This window comes from Tympanuchus pallidicinctus, unplaced genomic scaffold (assembly GCF_026119805.1).
Source record: "Tympanuchus pallidicinctus isolate F22 unplaced genomic scaffold, pur_lepc_1.0 scaffold3, whole genome shotgun sequence".
NCBI lineage: Eukaryota > Metazoa > Chordata > Aves > Galliformes > Phasianidae > Tympanuchus > Tympanuchus pallidicinctus.
The window spans coordinates 103,966,329-103,987,079 of NW_026294747.1; the positions used below are offsets into that span (position 1 = coordinate 103,966,329).

A 20,751-nucleotide genomic window follows, 5' to 3' on the forward strand; every position below is an offset into this window, starting at 1 on the left:
CAGCACCCAAAACGACTGTCCTCCTTGCCTGTCTCTCAAATTTCATCCTAAAGGGGGAAGATACAGTGGGACAAGGTACATTGGGGAAAATGGAAGGTGCACAGTGAGATGCAGAGTGTAGCTTAGGCTGGATCTGCAAAAGAAGTGAAATAGAAAGTTTAGTAACAAATCCAGCTGGATTTTTTTTCTCCAAAAATCTCAGTCTCAGATCATAATCAGCAGTTAATTAAGCTCCAAGGAGCAGCACAAGCAGTCAACAGCACTACCCATGGGAACACCAGTTAGCTAGCTGAAACAACCACACGGTGGCCATTCAGGCAACCTGTGACCAGAGGAGAGAGGACAGCCTCCATCAACCCAGCAATTGGACGTCGGGTACTCATGAGGCAACTGGTGGGTAAAGAAGTGATGTTGATGAAGCACTGATGGGCTATTTACCTCACGGTTACTTTTCAGGAACATGGGGTGGAAGTAGGTATGAAAATGCCACAAAGCAAATGACATGAATTTGAAACGTACATCTACATGGAAAATTGAAGCTTTTAGGTTTTCTGGTGGTTAGGAGCCTGCAAACCACTTGACACAGGCAGATCTGTGTGCGCCTCATCAACCTCGGTGACTCCAACAGAGCTGTGTTTGATTGTGGCCACATTTCTAAGACTCGGAAAACACTGCATAGAAATTTGGTCTCTGGCCAATCTTGATTATTGTATCTTTTAGGAGCAAATGCATCTGTGAGAATTCATACTGAAATTTGACCAGGGACAAAGGAAGCACTATTTTTCTTGATGCTTTTGTAGTCACTGCCTCAGTGTAATTCTTTTCTTGCCAGCATCAAAGCAGAGTAGGAGAGAAGTTTTTCCTCCAAACCAAGATAAATCCTCTCGCCTCTAACTTCTGAAGGGTTCAACTTATGACTCACAGTGTCCGACATGAGCTGAAGCTGTCAGCCCCAGATCTGACCCAACGCACGCTAAAATCAATGAGAGCCTTCCTGCTGACTCCGATGGAAGCAGGGTCACACCCTGCGCTGACGTGAGCCACGCTCCTAACGAAACCACCTTCTGCTTTTGGATGCCAGAAGGCACGGCGGGTCTCAGTACAGTGGGGATGCCTGAGGTCAGGGATTGTCTGCAATGATAAACCAGCGCAGGCAAAGCCAACAGAGTGAGCTGCCAGCACACCTGTCTGCACCCTGCGCTAGCACTATCAGCCCAGACAAAACAGAGTCCAGAGCAAATATTTGTCAAAAGCCTAATGAGAGCTGATCTTGGCAGAGGACAAAATCTGGCCCAGAGTGGAAAATGTAAAATAATTAGTTCATCTTAAAATGAAGTCTTCAAATAAAATAAACGCAGGCCTGAAGAAATGAGCTCAGTGCAGCTCAGAAGCTAGAGAACACTCGCATCAGGCTTTGCAGAGAAGCTTTATGCTTGTTGAACGCGCAGGTCAACCCAGGACTTCTGAAAGAAGGGGTGCAGGAAAATGGACAGTGTCAGATTGCATTGTACATCAGCAGAACACCAATAAACTGTATCCTGCCTTTAACACTCTTCATACAGTTCCTATTTAAAACAGTAAGAAAGGGAAAAAAACCCAAAACTATGGGGAAAGGTGAATTTTACAAGACTCGTGTAAAACTGTTTTGAGGCTGATAGCATCAAGGAGTGAGAAGAAGGAATGTGGGGGAGCATTTCTGAGAAATGAAAACACTGAACGTGTCATGTTGGTAAGGGATTGTATCTAGGCAGGAAGAAGCCAGGAGCAAAACTGAATATTGATCTTTCAATAGCAGAAAACTTTCAGGTTGGATGATACAGCAATTTTGGGTTGCTCCGCACCTTGGCTTACTCCCAAGCTGATGCAGTTATCTGAACAATTTTGGGTGGGAGAGGCAGAGTGGCAGCCCTGTGGGCTGGTATGTCTCAGCACGGTGACAGAGGGACCGGCACTCAGGGCCCAGTCACAGTTTCCATGGCTCCAGGCTGAGGAGATGCAGGCCCTCCCTCAGGCTGCTTCTTCCTGCACTGACTTGCCACCCAACCGAGAAACCAAGGTTAACAACACGGAGCTTAACGACAAGGTTAACAACAGGGAGGTCCTGCGGGGCCAGGCAGCCCGTGCAGTGTGTGTGAGCAGTGAGCACGGGTACCGGCTGCGTGCTCTCCCCTGAGCGGTGCTCGCGTTTGGAGGAATGGGGAATCGCAAAGAGAACGTGATTCAAGCTTGCTAGCAACTTACCCGAATTACATTATTCCAGCAGCGTCTCTCCTAGCTCTGAGGGTGATTTTTTTACATTACACCGTGCATTAGGGCTGGGGGCGCGCAGTATCCCTAAGCACTGCGGTCAGCACGTCCATCCCCGCACGCACACCCACACGGAGCGCGGATGCCTGCTGCAGCCCCTTCCCTCCCTCACCCGTGACAAGACGCCTCCCGCAGCCCCGCCTCCCGCGCGCCTTTGGGGACCCCGGCCCCGGGGGGCAGGAGGAGGACCCCGGCCCCTTCCCCGCCACCTACTTCTTGCAGGGGATGAGCGCCTTCCTCTCCTCCAAGATGCGGAGGCGCTGGTTGAGGCCGTCGTAAGAGACGGCGGCCCGCGTGTTTCGGCCCGTGCCGTGCTCGTATCGCACGCTGCGCCCTTCCCACTGCCCCGGCGCCTGGCACGGCTCGGCCCCCGCCCCGCCGCGCACCGGGATGCCGCCCAGCAGCAGCAGCAGCAGCAGCCCGCCTGCCGCCGGCGCCATGCTCCGCGCCGCACTGCGCGCCCGCCACGGCAACCGGGGGGAGCCGAGGGAAGGAGGGGCGGGGGCGGCCCGCCCCCAACCCGGCCCGCATCGCCTGCGCCGCGCGTGCCCCGCACGCACACGCGCTCAAAATGTCGCCTGGGGATCCCGGCAGCGCCGGCGGGCACCCTGTCCCCCCTCACTTATACACGCACATACACACACACACACAAAATGTCGTCCGCTCGCATCTGAGGGGCGATCGGGGGCACGCTCCCAGTGCCACCAGCAGGGGTTACACGGGCACGAGGCGGCTGCTGCGTGAAGGGAACGGAGTATTTCCCCACGGACGCTGTCACAAAGCTCCCGCTGCTCTCCCCTGCCGCAGGACGCTCCGCGTGCTCCTCCTATCCCGGTGGAGGCTGCCGGGGCTCCGCACCAAAACTTTCCGCTGGGGGACGGCAGGAGGGGAGCGCGTGGCTCGGCCCGCAGGGGACGGGCGCGTGTGCGTTTGTTTGGGTTCGTCCCCTCACACACACACACACACACACACACACACTTCCACGTCCAGGAACGCGTTACACAGGCGATAGAGGGGCGCGGTGATGTCGGCGGGGATTACGGCGGTGGAGGTGATGTCACGGTGCACACGCACGCACACACACACACGCACACCCCCTCCGGCGCGGCGGGGCTGCCCGGGGAGCGGATCGGCCCCACGTCACGCGTACCGCCGGTATAAATGCCGTCCCGCGATTTCCATGGCTGTCGGCGCCGCTCCCGACACCGAGTGCGGCCGGACCCAGGGGCGGCGGCGGCGGAGGAGGCGGCTGAGGCGGAGGAGGAGGAGGAGGCGGAGGAGGAGGAGGAGGATGCTGCGCGCCTTGGTGGCCGTGTCCCTTTGGCTGCGGGTGAGCCCGCGGGCGCAGGGCGCGCCGTGCGAGGCGGTGCGCATCCCCATGTGCCGCCCCATGCCCTGGAACATCACCCGTATGCCCAACCACCTCCACCACAGCACGCAGGAGAACGCCGTGCTGGCCATCGAGCAGTACGAGGAGCTAGTGGGCACCGGCTGCAGCCCGGTCCTCTCCTTCTTCCTCTGCGCCATGTACGCGCCCATCTGCACGCTGGAGTTCCTCTACGACCCCATCAAGCCCTGCCGCTCCGTCTGCCAGCGCGCCCGCGACGGCTGCGAGCCCATCATGCGTCGCTACAATCACAGCTGGCCCGACAGCCTGGCCTGCGACGACCTCCCCGTCTACGACCGCGGCGTCTGCATCTCCCCCGAGGCCATCGTCACCGACCTGCCCGAGGGTGGGTGAGCGCCCGGCCAGGGCCGGCGGGGCGGCGGGGGGCGGCCCCTGACCTCGCGGCACCCCCCGGCCCCGACACCCCCCCGACAGCCCCTCTGTTTGCAGATGGGAAGTGGACGGACTTCACGCAGGGCGTGCTGGTGCCGGACAGACCCCCGCAGCCCGAGTGCAGGAGCCGCGGCCAGGGTGAGCCTGGGGGGCCTCCCCACCTCCCTTTCCCGCCCCGCACCCCGTAACCGCTCCCCTTCTCTCCCCCCGAAGAGCGATGCAGGTGCAAAAAGACGAAGCCTACGCTGTCGACCTACCTGGCCAAGAACTACAGCTACAGTAAGTGCTGCAGGCTTTGCCCCGCTCTACTTCCCACCCCTGTGCTTGCCCCCCCTCCAGGCCCCATCTCCAAACCACGGGTTTTGAGGCTTCTCCATCCAACACTTTTCATGGGCAGCCATGACCAACACACAGATGTTGGTCACCGTTTTCCCACTTTTCTGGGGAAGAGTGGGATTTTGGTAGTGTGTGATAGGACCATCAGGTCTCCCTGCTGTTGCTGCAAAGGGCACTCCACTGAGTATGGATGAGTGTGGCCAGCTCCTGTGCTTGTCCAGCAACTGGAATTAACAGATTTATTACCTAAATAGAGCTTTTAAATGTAAACAAAGTCACAGTGAGGTAAAACTTTTCTATTACTCGTGTATATGCTTTTACTTGCTAGCCAGAGCTTCATCTTGTGGGGAATTGTCACAGGTTAACTGAATTCAGTGACAATTTGCAGCAGCCAGTCGAGGAGTTGGCTGGTAGTTGTTGTGTTGCATGACATTGTGGCTGTACAAGTAAGTATTCACTGCACCCCCTGCCCTCCTATCCCATCCGTGGGCTTTCTGCTGCTGGGAATCCAGAGAAACAGTAATTAATATTGTTTACATACCAGCTTAAACATCTTTAATGTCAATAGAAAAGTCCCTGTTAATAGTGAATTGAATCTGCGGTACCAGGCTTAGCAATTTATGGGCTCTTTCTCCAGGAAAAGCTGTTTCTTTGAGGAAAGTACTGAATTATCTTACAATAGAGATGTTATATGTAGTTGATTCCAGTTTGTCTGATAGCAAATGAAAGCAAGTTTGTAGTTATTGGCTTCTTTGTTAGTATGGGAAAAAAAAATCCTAGTCAGTTTGGTGAGAGTAATCAAATTGAGCAGGGGGGTTGAAAATAGATGATCTTTGAGGTCCTTTTCAACCCAGGCCATTCTGTTTCCATGATTCTGTGATCTAAGTTAGAAAGGATATTGCAGACTTTCTTGTCAGGGCATTTTGGTTGATTTGTATGATATCTTCTTTGTATGTAATTCCTCAGCCCGTCTTGATACACTGTAAGGATGTGTTCAGGTGGGACAAGGAATTTTCACACTGCTCTGAAGTGTATGTAAACAAAGTGATATAAAATGATTGTTCTGACACGAAATGTAGGCATCAGCCACGCAGATTCTGATTGCAGGGTCTTCTCATTGCAGAGGCTTCAGTGGGAGTGTTACATGAATAAAAACTGCAAGCTGGATTCCAAAATTTAGGAAAGATTGAAGGATTTCATTCGATTGAATTTGTAAAATCAAGGTTTTGTTGTTGGGAGGTAGATTTGTATCCAGCCTCCTTGAAAACAGATAGGCACGTTCACGTGGTAGAGGGATTGAGGAACAAGAGAAGGGAGAGCAAGTTGCAAATAAAAACCACATTTTCCTGAAATGCTTTAAAGTAATACTCACAACAAATTGTATTTCTAGCTGGTCAGGACTTTTCTTAGTTGTTAAAACAGTGAGCACCGTAGCTGATTATAGGCCCATGGCTGTTTTGGTAGGTGTAATTTTAAAATGTTTTCAGAAATCATTCTATACATCATATGTCTTTTGTGCTATCAATATGAAGCCGACGTCTGCATTCAGTACAGAAAATTCCACCTTTTTTCTTTTTTTTTTTTGATAAATATTATAGGTGAACATTTTCAAAACAGTCCCCGTTGCATAGGAGCTGCAATTTGTTTTTGAACAGACTTGAAAGTGAATTGTGAGTCTCTAAAGCTGAAACTCTCTTTCTTCTTCACAAAAGAACGGTGGGACCATTTGAAAATAAGACATTTTCACTATTTTGACATTTCCTAGGGACAAAGTCCCTCATTTTGTTCCATTTCAGCCATCTGGTGCTCAGCACAGGGCAGTGGCAGATACTCCCGGGCTGCTCAGACTCAAAGACAGTCAGGTATCAACCTCAGAGCCATCTGCAGAACTTCTCCTTAGCCTTGTGGATGTGTGGACTTCTTCAGTGAAAGTGTGGATGCTTGTGCATTCAGAATCAGAAGAACCTCTTCCAGAGTTTATTTTATATGAGAATGTTACTGCTGGTACGTAATCTGAATGCAAAAGAAGAAAAAAGTTATTAATACAGCATGGAAATCCCAACCCTCTTCACTTCTTTTAAGTCTTCCTTTCTTATATTTAAGAGAAGATGTGAGTTATTGGATCTGACCCAATGACTTTGCTATTGATAAGGCTGCATACCATCGGTGAGGTTAAATTATCCGTTGCGTAATTGGGAGCAGCAACATGTGGATGTAGAACAGTCCAAATGTATGTGAGGAGTTGCTCTCAGCTGACTCAAAAGAGCTGCCTGTGCTTGTGATTCCCAGCTAGGTCGCCTGGCCTGATCTGGCAGAGTTTTAAGCACATGTTTCATTTCACAGTTGTCAACAGTCCTGCTGAAAACCAAAATCGGGATCAGTCCTCTGTTATTCCAAGCCACTGTATGTGCCCACACATGAAGAAAGAGCTCTAGTTTCACAGCCAAAACAACAGCTTTCAGTTTAATGTGTTTTATTTAATTTTAGGTGGTGTTTAAATTTCTGAGACTGTTTGTTGTTCTTACGCCACTGCTTTTCTACTTGCAGTCATTCACGCGAAAATAAAAAGTGTGGAGAGGGGGAACTGCAACGAGATAACGACTGTGGTTGAAGTAAAAGACATCCTGAAGTCCTCGATGCCAATTACTCAGTCCCAAGTGCCTCTCCTGACCAATTCATCCTGCCAGTGCCCACCTCTGCAGCCAAAGCAGGACGTCCTTATCATGTGCTACGAGTGGCGCTCCAGGTGGGCACCTGCGACGTGGTTGAGCGTAACGGGAGAGAAGCAGGGCAACACAGCTCTCTTTCTGGCCACTTGGCAAATCTATTGTCAATACTGCACCTCCACGGCGCAATTACCGTCGCAGTTAACTTTTTCCACTTAGTGAATCTCGCCTGTAACCCACAAACTGTGGTTTTGTTGGGTGTTGGTGGCGAATTGCTAGGTACAGTGCAGGCAACTCCAGCAGGTACATTCTGCCGGCCCACTGGTGGTCCGTGCTGGTAGGATGGTGGGGTGGCTCAGATGAAAGCAGAGTTCTGTCTCGAGGGAGGGGATGGGAGTCCGCAGGACACAGAGCCAGCCCTTCTTCCCTGGCCTGTCTAGGCTTCGGACTGATGCCATCAGTGAGATGTTTCTTGTCCCACAGCTGTGCTGGGACCAGCCAAAGCTGCAGCCACTGGAGCTGTGCCTCCCGGATGGCAGATGAAAAGTAAATAAGCTCGGAGCAGCTTGCCAGTTCTGCTGTATGATTAAAAGTCAAAACAAAACTGACTTTACCAGACCTTTTCTCTGGCAGTCAGCCTAGCCCCAGGCATGGAAGGAAATCCAGCATGCTGATCTGGAGGAGAGGAAGCAGTGGACCGCAGCGTGCTTTTCTTTCTGGGTTTTTGAGGCAATGTCCCATCCATTAGCGCCTCAAAGCCATGGTAGCAATGATACCAGTAGGACAGCTTGTGGTGTGATTGGTACGTGTGCCTCTATGCTGTGGGTCGGAGGTAAGATTGTTTGTGAAGTGTACAAGCTGGTTTTGTTTATGGCTGCTGACAGAACATACAGAACGTGCTGCTGTAAGGATCATAAAACATCCACGTGCAGAACTTCATGGACCATATCCACGTTTTCAACCTTTTTTTGTGTTAATATTTTAAGAGGGTTTTACAGGTGTTTCTAACACTTGTTTAAGTTGCCATCTGGTACTTTATTATTACAGCTGTTTTCGGGGGAGCTAAGGGGCCCACAAGTTCTTTTATTATTGTATTTTATTATTACAAGTATTTTATTATTACAAACATTTTATCGTTATGCAGCACCTTGCCACTCCCGATGTGGAAGTATTTCACAAAGATTAATTTAGAACCCTCTGGTTGTGTTAGCTTTGTTTATGGACAGTAGAAATAGCATGACTGAGATAGCTAGCAGGTTGCTCTGAGCTGCAGAGCTTTGCTGGAGTGAATCCTCAGCAGGTTCTTAGAGAAAGGAGATTTTGGGAGTGGAAGGTCCTCATCATCTTCTCCTTTACTATGGAGAAAACACAACGATTGCTAAATATTTTGTAATGGTTTTTATTTCATATAAATTTGCAAAAGCAGCATAAGCTACTTTATATGTTTCCTGTTGAACTCAACAGTATGTAAATGGAGAGGTTTGAGTTACAGCAACTTTTTGAATGCCAGAGACAAAATGGGTGAAAGCTGCAGCCTTCCTGAAGTCAATGGCAAAACACCGGTTGCCCTTAAGTAGGATCAGGATTTCACTCCTATCTTGGTTTGAACAGCAGCTGCTGTTCTGATGTTCTGCTTGTTCTGATGTCTTCACCAACACTGATGTCTACAGGGAGTCTTCTGGCAGCAGGGAAATAATACTGGAACACATTGAGTGCCAAGACTTTGAAAAACAAAAAAAAAAAGAGAGAGAAAAAGAAAATATTGAGAATAGTTATCACTAGAGAAAATACAGAAACTCCAGCATCCCTTCTTTAATAAAATAGTTGTTTCAACCTTGGTATTCATAAGGTGTGCTTCAGAGTAAACTCTCTTAGAAGGCATACACCATTTAATAACTACACTTTTGTTGAATTCATTTTATATTATCTAGACTCAGCATTTTCATACAGGAGGTGGCCAGAATTAATGACAAATACCAACACCCATACTTGTTCCAAATTGACTTTAAAACTCTCATTAAGTAATTACAGGTAACACATTAATAATGTAATCATAACATATCAGTAGATAGCAGTGGAGACAACTTTAAGTGGTCAGGTAGTGTTACCTGTGTTTGTCAGAAAAGCTGTATTAACTTGTGCATGTAAACCTAGCTTTGTTTTCATCAAAGAAGTCAAATGCATTCATACAGATACATTGAAGTGCTCATTTATGCACACAGACACATTGGACATAAGCAGAAATCTGTGTGATAAAGGCATTTAAACAGTTTCAAGGATGTTACCCAACTCATCACTTTTTGTTAACAGCAATCAAGGGAGGACAATTTTTCCCCTGGAGACAGCAGCAGGTGTGGACAAAAAGCTCAAAATGTTTTCTCAGTACTACTTATATACTGCAGCTTTGGCTCTGAAATGCATTTCTGTCCATCTTCCTGTATGCAGAAACTATCAATACCTGCTAGTTCGTTGCAGTGTGAGTCAGTGTTAAACCATCTGGAATGATTTCTCAGGAATCAAAACCAAAACTGTCTGCTTGTTTCTTGATTTTCAGGCTGATGCTTCTTGATGGATGTCTAGTTGAAAACTGGAAGGATCAACTAAACAAAAGATTTAAGGTAAATACAACCGAAGAAAAGAATGCTAATACTCTCATTAAAAAGCTAAACACCATTGTGGATTTTTCAGCATTTAATAGCTTGCTTGAACTTTACGTATGCAGAACACCTCTGAGTATTATTGTTTTCACTTCAGTGTTTTAATACCTCCAAAAATCAGACTGCTTATCTATACATAGTTATATAGAAATGCAAGTGAAAATCTGAAAACTCCAGTCTAGAATTTTAAAGTCTCTAAAGTCTTCTATTTTATCTGCCAAGTGTCCCTGAGCAGGATGTTGTCTGATCTTTGTGTGAACTCATATTACAACAATGACTCTGAGCATTGCCTTAATATAGCTGCTTAGTGAAGTAGCTGTCTGGTGATCAGCAGGTGAATATAGAGTCCATACTGGGTAAGAAGGGTAGTTAAAATCCACTGCATCTGATGAAAGGGCTTTGATGCATTGAAGAGTGCAATCCTGAGACACAGTCTACTCAGCAGCGACATGCAGATAAAGACCTACTGCAGGTACTGGGCTTCCCCTGGCTGCTTTCAAGGAACATTGGAGGAAAAAGTCTAATCATTGTTATCTCTCCGTGCTTGTAAACTCTTTATAATAGAGACAGTGTCTGACTTCTTCCTCGCACTTGTGGAGATGAAAGAGATTTCTGTAATTCAGGAAAGATTTCAGAGCATTAAAGACATACAGGTATATGTACCTTAATTAAAGAGAGGAGGAAAAAGATTGCATGTATTCATTTGTAGAAACTTTTAGATTGCAGACCGATTTCTTTCAGGCACCTGTACTTGATGCTTTCATCATTCCCCTTTCTCCTCACTTACTCATGTGAAACCTGTTCATGAAAAAAAAAACCCAAAACCCAAAAACTTAATTAATTAAGACTGTACCAAATAAATATATTGCAATGCAGATTAAACCAGGCAGGATTTGGGAGATTACTGATATGTAACTTGGATTCTTGAAATCCCATAGCTGTAAACTTAATGACCAGTTGCTGGCACATGTGTTTTAGTGGGCTTCTCGCCCTTTTTTCTGATTTCTAGTTGTAGCTTGAAACCTGTTTGGACATTCATTTTCAGACAGTCAAAATAGATGCGCGGCTGCAAAGCAGACTTCATCTCAAAGCATATGTCCTTCCTTCTGATATTGGTAGCTTCCTAAATTAAATCCTCCCTTAAACATGTTTGAGTGATACACACTTAAATGCCTGCTGATAGTTTTTGTTTGACAGAGATGTCTACGATGACTCTGCCTACATGAATGCAGTCAGTATGGAGCTAGGTGTTGCAGTGGATTTGTTTGAAGTCCATCATTCCTCTCTGAAGGCTTACATCCAACATTTATCTTGAGTTGCTGATTAAAATGAATATTTTGTGTTGTCTCTGAACCACAAAAGACATCTGTTAACATAACCACCACATGGCTGGTCTCTTTTCTAGCCATGCTGAGAGTCTGACTAGCAACAAGGTGAGTGCAGGGAGATCAAACAGGAAAGCTGCAGAGCATTGCTTTTGCTCAGATCACTGGGCAAAGCCCCTTCTTTGGGAGTTTCAGACAACAAAGTGCATTAGTAGAAGAAAAGGTGAGGACTTTCTCCAGCTTCTACTGTCTACCTCTCTTTTCTTAAAGTGTGTTTCTGTTCCTAGAGGTAAAAGAGTTCTGCAGTGTTGCAGATCATATTTTGGACCACCTAACCACTTAACAGCACTTTCAAAACCCTTGATTTGTGGAAAGGAATGAGAAGAACACTCACAGGCAGCACACAGGAGAGATGTGCAGTTGTCATTTTCATCAGCTGACATTGTGAAATCCTTCCACCCAAGAACACGTGGCAGGTTTCCACTACAGCCAGCTGTTACATACTGAGCTTGACGGCCCTGGAGGACAGAGCACAAAGCTGTGAGATCCGTGGTTCTGGATAGATGTAATTATTTTTGGTAATGTTTTTCCCTCTTTTTCTGCCTTTCCACAGAGATGGGAACAGAGACTGCAAGAGCAAAAGCAGCGAACAGCCCGCAGTAAGAATCAGAATGCAGGACGCAGCGGTCGGAGCGGGGCCTCAAAACCATCCACCAAGAACACCAACACGCTGGTCAGCGGCCCCAAAAAGGCCACTAAAACGAGAAATGGCCAGAAAGAAACGAATGCTAAGAAAGTATGAGTGTGACATTTCTGGCAAGAGAGGAGAGATTTTTCTTACATGATGAGGGTCGCAGTCTGGCTTGAGTGGCATTTTTTATTAATCCAGAACTCATTGACTTAGAAACTCCATTTCTACATAGACGTTTTTGCTGCACTTTACTTGTAAAGGTTTGCTTTTCCTTTCAAGCCACTGCAAGCCACAGAGTGTAGGTTTGCACTAATACGTGGTAGGCATAGACAGTCTGACTGAGCTTTATCTTAGGGCTCTCATTTGCAATTCTAGGTAGAGCTGTCTTGGCTGCTAGAGGTTATAACTCTGTGTCCCTGTTACCCTGCCAGAGGTTGGGAGGGCTGCACAAGGCATCTCTTCTCTGCTCAGAAAGTGCACTTTGCAGCGAGGTGTGTTAGTTGGCAGCTTACTCCGTGAGTGAATGTGGTGAGCTGAGAAGCATGGCAGCTGAGGAGCAGCAGGGAGATGTAACTTCTGGCAGAGAGCTGCAGTAATTGCCACAGCTGCTATAGCCGAATCTATCTGCTGTTGGGAGTCACAGCTCTTACTCAGAGCAGTCAAAAGCATAGTTTACCAATAAGCATCTGGGTATGCATTATGTGATTATTTACTTTTATGAGTGCCAGAAATATGCTTACAGTGTTAGTTTTTGACTTTGTGTAGCAAAAATGCCTTGAAAGCAAACTAATTTTTTTTTTATTATTTTTACTGTACTTCAGGCTGCCTTCTGTTGTTATAATTTCAAATATATTTAAACATCTAATTGAAAAAAAATCAGTATTTTTTAAAAGGACGGATTAAAGTGAAGCAGATCTGCAGAATTCTTAAAAATAATGTATGTTTGCTGTAATATATCTTTGTTACAAAAACTGGAAGAGAAGCATTGCTCTAAACATACCTGACAGCTACTGAACAGTACTGAAAAAGAGGGCTTCGTGTGGCTCCATGTGGATCATTTTTATCATTTGATACCAAATAAATAAATAGACTAATAAATAAGAAAGATGATTTGTCCCTGTTCATTAACTTCTGGAAACAGTTGGTTAGGTTCAGTTCTGCTGACTGGAAAGTAACATTGGCCTTGCAAGATGCTGTGGACAAAGCAGTTGCTAATATTTATGTACTAAGTTTTACTGACCTGTTTAGCTGTGTGAGCTACGAAAAAAAGCAAAGGTGATACAAATGCAACTGACAGAACACCAAGATGGCATTTATGCTGTTCCTGCCCAGGCTTTACCTGGGTATGGCAGTATGGCAGTCTGACTTCTGTTAGCAAATAAGGAGGTCACCTTCACTGACGTTGTGGGAGCTCATGATTGATATCCTGAACTTCAGGAATTCCTACAGCAAAACTGAGGACTAGATTTAGTGTTTCTGACATCTGTAAAACAAAACTGATATTCCTAAAATAGAGAGGGTGTACATCAGAAAAAATAACTAGCTGTGTCAGTGAACATAAAGAGTTTAAAGCAGTCGTGTCAGTATATTGATCTATTTCCCTACCTGAACTGCAATGCAATTTGCATAGATTAAGTTTAAGACGAAATATGCTGGAGTGATTGTGGTAGTAGCATTAACACATTTAGCTATGTGCTAACACAAGGCAGAGGTGTAAATTCTAATTAGAGAATGCTTAAAACAAAGGGACAGAAATGGAACAGAAAGAAATTTTTAAATGGCCTATAAGGTAGTTCAGGGGGAAAAAAATCTACACAACTTAAGTGGTCGTTGGTTGAGTTTTGAACTGTTGGCTAAAATAAGCAAAGGTCATCATGTGAATGTAGGTCTTTCCTACTAATTCTGAGCAGATGTAAAAATTTATCTCTATGGAACATCTGCAGAATAAGATGCAAAATTTAATCCAGGTGCCAGAAATGCTGAGCATGTACTGGATTCATTGGCTATAATGACAACTGTGTGTATTTAACATGTCGGAAAGAACAGACCACAAACTTTGGTTCCTGAATACAGACTATAGGTAAAACTTTAACCCTGTGGGATGAAATGGAGCATAATAAACTGCCATGAAATGAGAAAAAAATTTTCTGCAGGTGGCTACATTAGGCAAGTTTGACAGTGATGACTTCAGTAAGCACAGTCTAAAAGATAAATATGATTGGAAAGTTTCTACATTCTTCTATTGTGTAGCAGGAGTTTGATTTCCTATTGATGTCGATTTGAAGTACTCCAAGAAATATGTATAAGGGTAATCAATGAAGATTGATCACAGTCCTACCAATGTGAGACTGAAAAAACAAATACAGAAGCCATGAGATTTCACTATAACATGGTGAATGCAGCCAGGGGTGATGTTTATTGAATGAACCCTTTGGAACAGCTAGGTAAACTCCATACCAACTTTACGTACTATTTTTCAATTGTTAAAACTTTTTCTCTATCAGGGAAATGAAATGCTGAAATTATTTTCTAAAGAGAGCTTTGTGTTTCATTGTGGAATAAACTGTGATGCACCAAGCCCAGTATTTCTAAATCCCTTGACATTTTCATATATGCTTTATGCTGAATAAACTTTCATCCTGATATGGTAAAGATACTGAAGAAGGAAAGGTAGTACAACAGAAAGCTGGTGATATCATCATACGAAGGACAGATGTGCAAGCAGGGGAAATGGATTAATAAGGTTTTCCCAAATCCCTTCTTTCTGGTTTTTGTTTGTTTGGTTTTTGATGAAGCCATGAATCAGCTCAGTTCAGTACTAATATAACTCAACCCATTTTGAAAATCCCTTACACTCCTTAACTTCCTACAACACGAAATGCCAGCTGAATGCAGACTCAGATCACCCCCGTCTTCCAGCCTGCTGCCCTTACCTTTACAAAGATGTGAGACAGATATCGGAGCAGCAGGGGCTGTTCAAGCAGGCAAGGGGATCCTCCTGCAGACCCACATGGCCAACTCACCTCTTCTCTCTGCCATGTGGCAAGAAGTCAGACTCAGCTCTCCTAGTGCACATCTGGTGTCACGTTAGGGCACCCAGCACTGGAGTCACAAAACCTAGATTCAGCAGAGTGGACAAGTAGACTATTGATGGATGAAAGCAATTATTGTACCTATTCACAGCTGAAATATTAGCAAGCAAAAAAATTATAGTGTCAAGTGCTTTTTCTCAGTATTACAGCTGCCTTCCTAGTGAGGGTCTTGGGTTGTTTTTTTTTTCATATAAAATAGAAATGGCTTGGGACATTGAACAGATGTTTCTAGTGAGTGTCTTGCTACCTCCCACACATATGTAGCAGATTTAGTAAGAACTACCATTGACTATTTTAACTGAATGTTCTAACCTCAATTCCAAAAGGAATGAAACCTGAAAAAATATTTGTTCTAATTGCAGATAATTGGCTTCATTTTAGAGGGGCACTGTAAATGCAAATCAGAATTCTTAGGAACCACATTAAAAAAAAAAAAAGACAAACAAAACAAGAATAAAAAGAAAGCTAAACATAACCTCCCCTCCAACAGAACTTGAATGACCCGGTCACTTTAATTCAATTCAGCGCTGTAATTTTATTACTTTTGTCCAGTCACTGCATATAACTGAGAAATACTTCCTGAACAAACAAAAGGAAGATTTTCTAGTCCAAAATACTCAAACAGCTCTTAAATTATGTTCTTTGCCGTTGTAACCTAGATTTCAAATGAATGGAACCTGAAAAAATATTTATTGCAATTGTGCACAATTGACCCACATTTTTTGGTTGCGCTTAATAGCCGGATGTAAAAGCACATCTGAAAATGCTTCCTCAACCACATTTTTCTAGTAAACCACATCAGCTCCAATTGGTTTTGTTGACAAATACAAATACATCCATATGAGTCAACAGTTGTTTTTCCACTGCTAGTAGAAAGAAGTAGCTTACAAGAACCTGCGGATGAGTATTTCATTTCTATAATGGTTCGTTACTTTTAATTAAATATAATCAAGACTCTGTGGAAACACTACATTTAATTTCACTTGCTGACATTATATTTCCTGTAACATCTCTGAAATTGGGCACCAGCCTTATTACAGGCTGAAATGGGATTTTGAGCTTGCTTGTTGGATATGCAGGAAATTGAGGGCATTCCAAATAACCTATTAATGCCAGACCTGCTCCTGTTGTTACTGACAGCAGACTTCTGGATCAAACTGTACAGTAAGAAGCACAAAGGAAAGCAACTGAACGGTAGTTCACTCTTTTTCTCTAGAATCCTGACATCAAAACATAAATGTATCTTTCATACAAAATGCCATATATGACCGATGGAAGGTTCACAGATATATGAGAGTGATGAAGAGATGCCCCAGATAGGCCAACATGTGGGTATTTTGCTTCCTTCTAGTTACAGTATGATGAAAACTTTCATTTTTAGATACTTAGATGACATCTGTATTTATTCTCTGAGCAAGCTAATCAGAAAGCTAATATTTGCTCCCATGGAATTGTGGCTAAAGCAAACAGATACTTGCAAGACCTGACCTACCAGTGTACCTCCTTCACCAGTCACAGCAAAGGAAAGCCAGTAATACACAACCACAAGCTTATTGACTCCATCTTCACGGCAAATAAAGCTTTCTTCCCAGTTTCCTTATTTTATTATGTAGAAATGAAGTATAAGTACTAAAATAAGGCATATTAAGTCTTCTTAAACAGTATTGTGAGGTGTAGATCTTGCTTGTTTATCATTCTAAAGCGAAACAGATCTTCAGTATATACTTAGCTTCAAATTATGATTTCATTGAAGCTCCCAAGCAAGGAAATATGTGGTCTGTTATGTAAGTAAACATGCCCTGTGGTTCCAGTTATCTCCTGCTGGGATAAATATCTGAAAGATAATCATGTTATCTTTTGTTATTGCTGGAAGAATTTTGTCACATTTCTGCAACACCTAATTCTACAGAGAGCCACAAGACATTTTCTAAATAAAGGGTTGTGGCAGTCACATTCTAGTCACATCACATTTTGGCCATTACAACCCCAGGCAACACTACAGGCTTAGAGCAGAATGGCTGGAAGACTGTAGAGAAAATGGATCTGGAGGTGTTGGTTGATGCACAGTTGAACACAAGCCAGCAGTGTGCCCAGGTGGCCAACAAGGTCAATGGCATCCTGGCTTGTATCAGAAAGAGTAGCCAGAAGGACATGGAGGTGATCACCCCTCTGTATCCAGCTCTGGTGAGGCTGCACCTTGAGTACTGTGCTCAGTTTTGGGCCCCTCATGAAGGGCATATGTACATGTGTAGTAGGAGTATGAGTAGGAGAACCATATGAGTACAATGCCTGAACGTCGAGATAAACTTTTAGAGACAAAATAATCTGCTAAAATATTGGCAGTTGTCATGCTTCTGAATGTACAACATTCTGGTGTAGAAGTATGTATCTCTGACACACAGCCTTCATGAATCTGAACCTCCACCAGCTAACTTTTACTGTTTTCAAACATATCTTCTAAATTACTCCTTTCCAAAGCTGCTGAAGGACCTTACAATCACAAACATACTTAGGAGAAACAAATAAACATCAATAAATTAAATGTTCTCATATTCAATTTGAGTTTGAAATCTTATGCAATCTATGCCTAATATTCAATAGGCTACACTGAAATATTATGCAAAGATTGCACAATATTTCAGTGTAATCTATTGACTCATTTTAACCAGGCACGAAACAAGGATCATGACTGACACACATTAATATATGAGCCCAAATAAATACAGTCCTTCAGTGGCTAGCAGTTGAAACGAACAGAAAATAACATATATTATATTGCTTGAGAGTGATGTAACGGAGGATGAAAAGTGATGGTTAAACAAGCAAAGTGATGGTTAAACTTATATACAATAATATCAAAGTGAACCATGCAGAACTAGCGTAGCCCTATAACTGACAGAAATTTCTAAGACTGGCATGATAGATAATCCACAAATTCAAAACATTTGTAGGATATCTATAAAATATCTACTTCCATCAGAAGTTTTGTGAACTTCTAGAAAGACACAAAGACAGCTTGCTGTTTCAGCATTTCTGGTCCTGTAAAATATAATCCCATCTAAGCTTCCAGTGTTACATTTGCCCTGGTGGTAGACAGCCACTCAACTATAGCAAAGATCTTGGGAAATAAAATGAATTGACGTGGCTGAAATCATAATATTCAGGCCTTTTCTGGGACTGCTTCTTGGCTTAAAGTATAACATACCAGTACCCAAAAGATCCAGAGCACTGGAATAATGCGAGGAAGAACAGTCTTAATTGGTTTTTGAAGTAAAAAACAAGCCAAAGAACATATGGCAGTTCTGAGGAATGCTTCTCAGAAGTCAGCTCACTGAGGTGAGATATAAATTCTGCACTAATCAAAACTTCCTACCGGCTCACCTCAAGTAGGGTTTATTGCAATAAAGAAGCTGTAGGTGAAAATGGGCCACCAGGAGAACGCTCAGTCCAACTCCTGCTAGAGGAATGCCTATAATAACAAATTAAGAAATGCCCCATCACAACAGAAATATTTGTCAGGAAGTTCTTTAGAACAGCTAGCTACATTAAATGCTGTAGGAGCAGAAGGAAAAGTGTGAGAAGACTTCTTTCTTTCTGGACTTTGCATTTATAATCAATGCAATAAAGTACACCATTAGTTGAATACCATTCCTTAATATCTCAAACTTCAGCAGACTTGAACAGAAAAAGAGAAAAAGCATCAGCTACTGAAGGATATTGATGTTCTTCAGAAAAGCCAACCAAATTAGACTGAGACAGGGTCAAACTCATCAGTTTGTCAAGAATATTTCAAGATTAGCTGTACATAAGGGCTGACTTTATACTTTGCTTCATCTGATCTATTTGAGTAAGTGGGCTGGAAAGAACCATCTAGCTTATTATCCTATCTGTGACAGAAACCATTAGAAGATGATAAGAAGATGATAAGGAGAAGGATACAATAATACAGTCATTTGTCAGGGCCCTGAGCGAGTCTATAGGCCCCGATAGCCCTAAGGAGTCTCTCTTGGGGTTCGCAGCCATGCTGTCTGCTGCAGATGAGACCTGGGCTTAATCCCAGCCTGAGCTATGTTGTACTACTTGTCTCTGGCTCTCTTTCCAGGTGCTCCTGACAGGACACTCGAGTGGCTGTTGGGCTGGGTTCACAATCTGCCTTGCCTGGACTGCTAGCAGACCTTGTTCTGCCAGGATGAGTTGTGGTTAATCCACCAGTGAGGGCACAGCCTGTGCTACAGTCGTCTTTGGTTTGAGGCCCACTCCTGCCTGTGGAGTTTTCCCACACTTGCTAATGCCTTCTGTCAGTGTAACTGCAACCCGAGACCTTTCAGCATTTCTCCTTTATAGACCACACTAGCTACCTCAAGGGTTTCCAACCTGTTGGTTTGCCTGGGCTGCATAAGTAAAGAAGAATTGACTTGGACTGCATAACAAAATCCCCGCTGTCCATTTTATGTTATACTCCATTTAGATTGTAAAGAATTACATCAAGGAGTCTGGTGGGGCTCGTGCTATAAGTGCAGGCTAGAGTGGGAAAACAATTCATGGTGGTTATTTGGGGGAAATTTTAAGGAATTAGGGGTAAGCTGTGGGGACGTTGGAAGAATAACAACTCAACAAGCCCGTATAAGGGAAATAGGCAAGGAAAAGAAGTACCTAAGAGGACACCACTAGCGTGTATTTTGGCACACTGGCAGGACATTGCCAGAAGACCTGGGGGTAGTCTGAGTAAAAAGGCTTTGATAAAATATTGCGGTCAATGGTGGTTGCTGTACAAACTGTAGGATGGGAAAAAATGGCCCCTGAATGGGACTCTGAATTATAACATAATCTTACAATGAATGTTGTTCCAGGGTGGGAATGAGGACATAAATGTATTTTCCAAAACAGGACCCTCACTGGGATGTGAATGAGAGCCCAGAAAGGGACTGGCTAGTAGCATACAGGGAATGGGTTGTAAAAGGAATGGAAATGGCTATCCCTACGGCAATCAGCCGGTCTGCTTGTATGCTCTAAGCCAAGGACCGAAGGAAACTCCTTCAGAGTTTCTGGATAAATTAAGAGATGCCATAGAAAGTCCACTTCCCTAGACCTGGGATCAGAGATAGGTATTCAACAACTGATATAATTATTCATAGGACAATCAATAGAAAACATATGACGAAAGCTACAGAAAATGAAGGGTCTGGGTGCACGGAATTCAGAAAGTTTACTAGAGGAAGCATGGAGGGTGTTCAGTACTTGGCAGGAGAAGAACTGCTTGAGAAGGACCAGTGCGCCATCTGCAGGAAAAAGGGGCATTGAAAGAGGGAATGTGCACAGAAGGATCAGAAAAAGTGGGTGGCATGGGTTAGGATCCAAGCCTCGGTGGAAAGGAATTGACGGGGATCTCGGGAATCTGCCCTAGAGAATCCACTGGTTAAAATTAAGCTAGGGGATGAACAACAGAATGTAGAATTTTTAGTGGATACGAGAGCTACTTACTCTGTTCTAAATGAATTTTTGATGCCATTAAGTGAAATCTTCATAATGGTAAAAGGGCCCATGGGTCAACCAGAAAAGGCATATTTTTATAAACCACTAAAGTTTAAGTTGAGAAAACAGGGGAAAATACATAGATTTTTTGTATTAAGTGCTGCTGCCTTTGGCTGTGTCAGCTGAGGGACTGCAGTTGAGGGCAGTTGGGTGCCCATGGCGACAGGATTCTGAGTGCCACTGCAGGCCCAAACATGGCGGCTGGCAGTTGGGGCCTGCGGCCATTTCTGGGAGGCAGTGGCAAGGATGTAGCAAGAGGGTCAGTGGGGGCAGGGGCTTCTCCAGCACCCTGCAGCTGCCTGGGGTGGAGGAGGAGCAAAGCGTGCTGACACCCCACAGGCAGCAGAGGGAGAGGCAGTCATTAA

General features: G+C 44.4%; 2 protein-coding genes across 2 annotated transcripts in view; one reads left to right on the forward strand and one right to left on the reverse strand.

Moving 5' to 3' along the window:
- EPDR1 (ependymin related 1) overlaps positions 1–3,489 on the reverse strand; it is a 30,660-nt gene extending 27,171 nt beyond the window's left edge. The window contains 3 exon segments of the mRNA XM_052692317.1: positions 2,521–2,782; positions 2,785–2,915; positions 3,458–3,489. Of these exon segments, the coding sequence (XP_052548277.1) occupies positions 2,521–2,782; positions 2,785–2,915; positions 3,458–3,489 (425 nt within the window).
- SFRP4 (secreted frizzled related protein 4) lies at positions 3,488–12,901 on the forward strand. The gene is made up of 6 exons (XM_052695795.1): positions 3,488–4,040; positions 4,145–4,225; positions 4,301–4,366; positions 6,971–7,169; positions 9,644–9,707; positions 11,685–12,901. The coding sequence occupies exons 1-6, from the start codon at positions 3,488–3,490 to the stop codon at positions 11,871–11,873; spliced, it is 1,152 nt and encodes a 383-aa protein (XP_052551755.1). The 3' UTR covers positions 11,874–12,901.
- Positions 12,902–20,751: the final 7,850 nt, after the last annotated feature.

Coding starts and splice junctions, on each gene's coding strand:
- SFRP4 (XM_052695795.1), top strand. CDS start 3,488: ATGGCTGTCGGCGCCGCTCCCGACACCGAGTGCGGCCGGACCCAGGGG. Junction 4,041..4,144: donor CGTCACCGACCTGCCCGAGG/GTGGGTGAGCGC, acceptor CTCTGTTTGCAG/ATGGGAAGTGGACGGACTTC. Junction 9,708..11,684: donor AACTAAACAAAAGATTTAAG/GTAAATACAACC, acceptor GCCTTTCCACAG/AGATGGGAACAGAGACTGCA.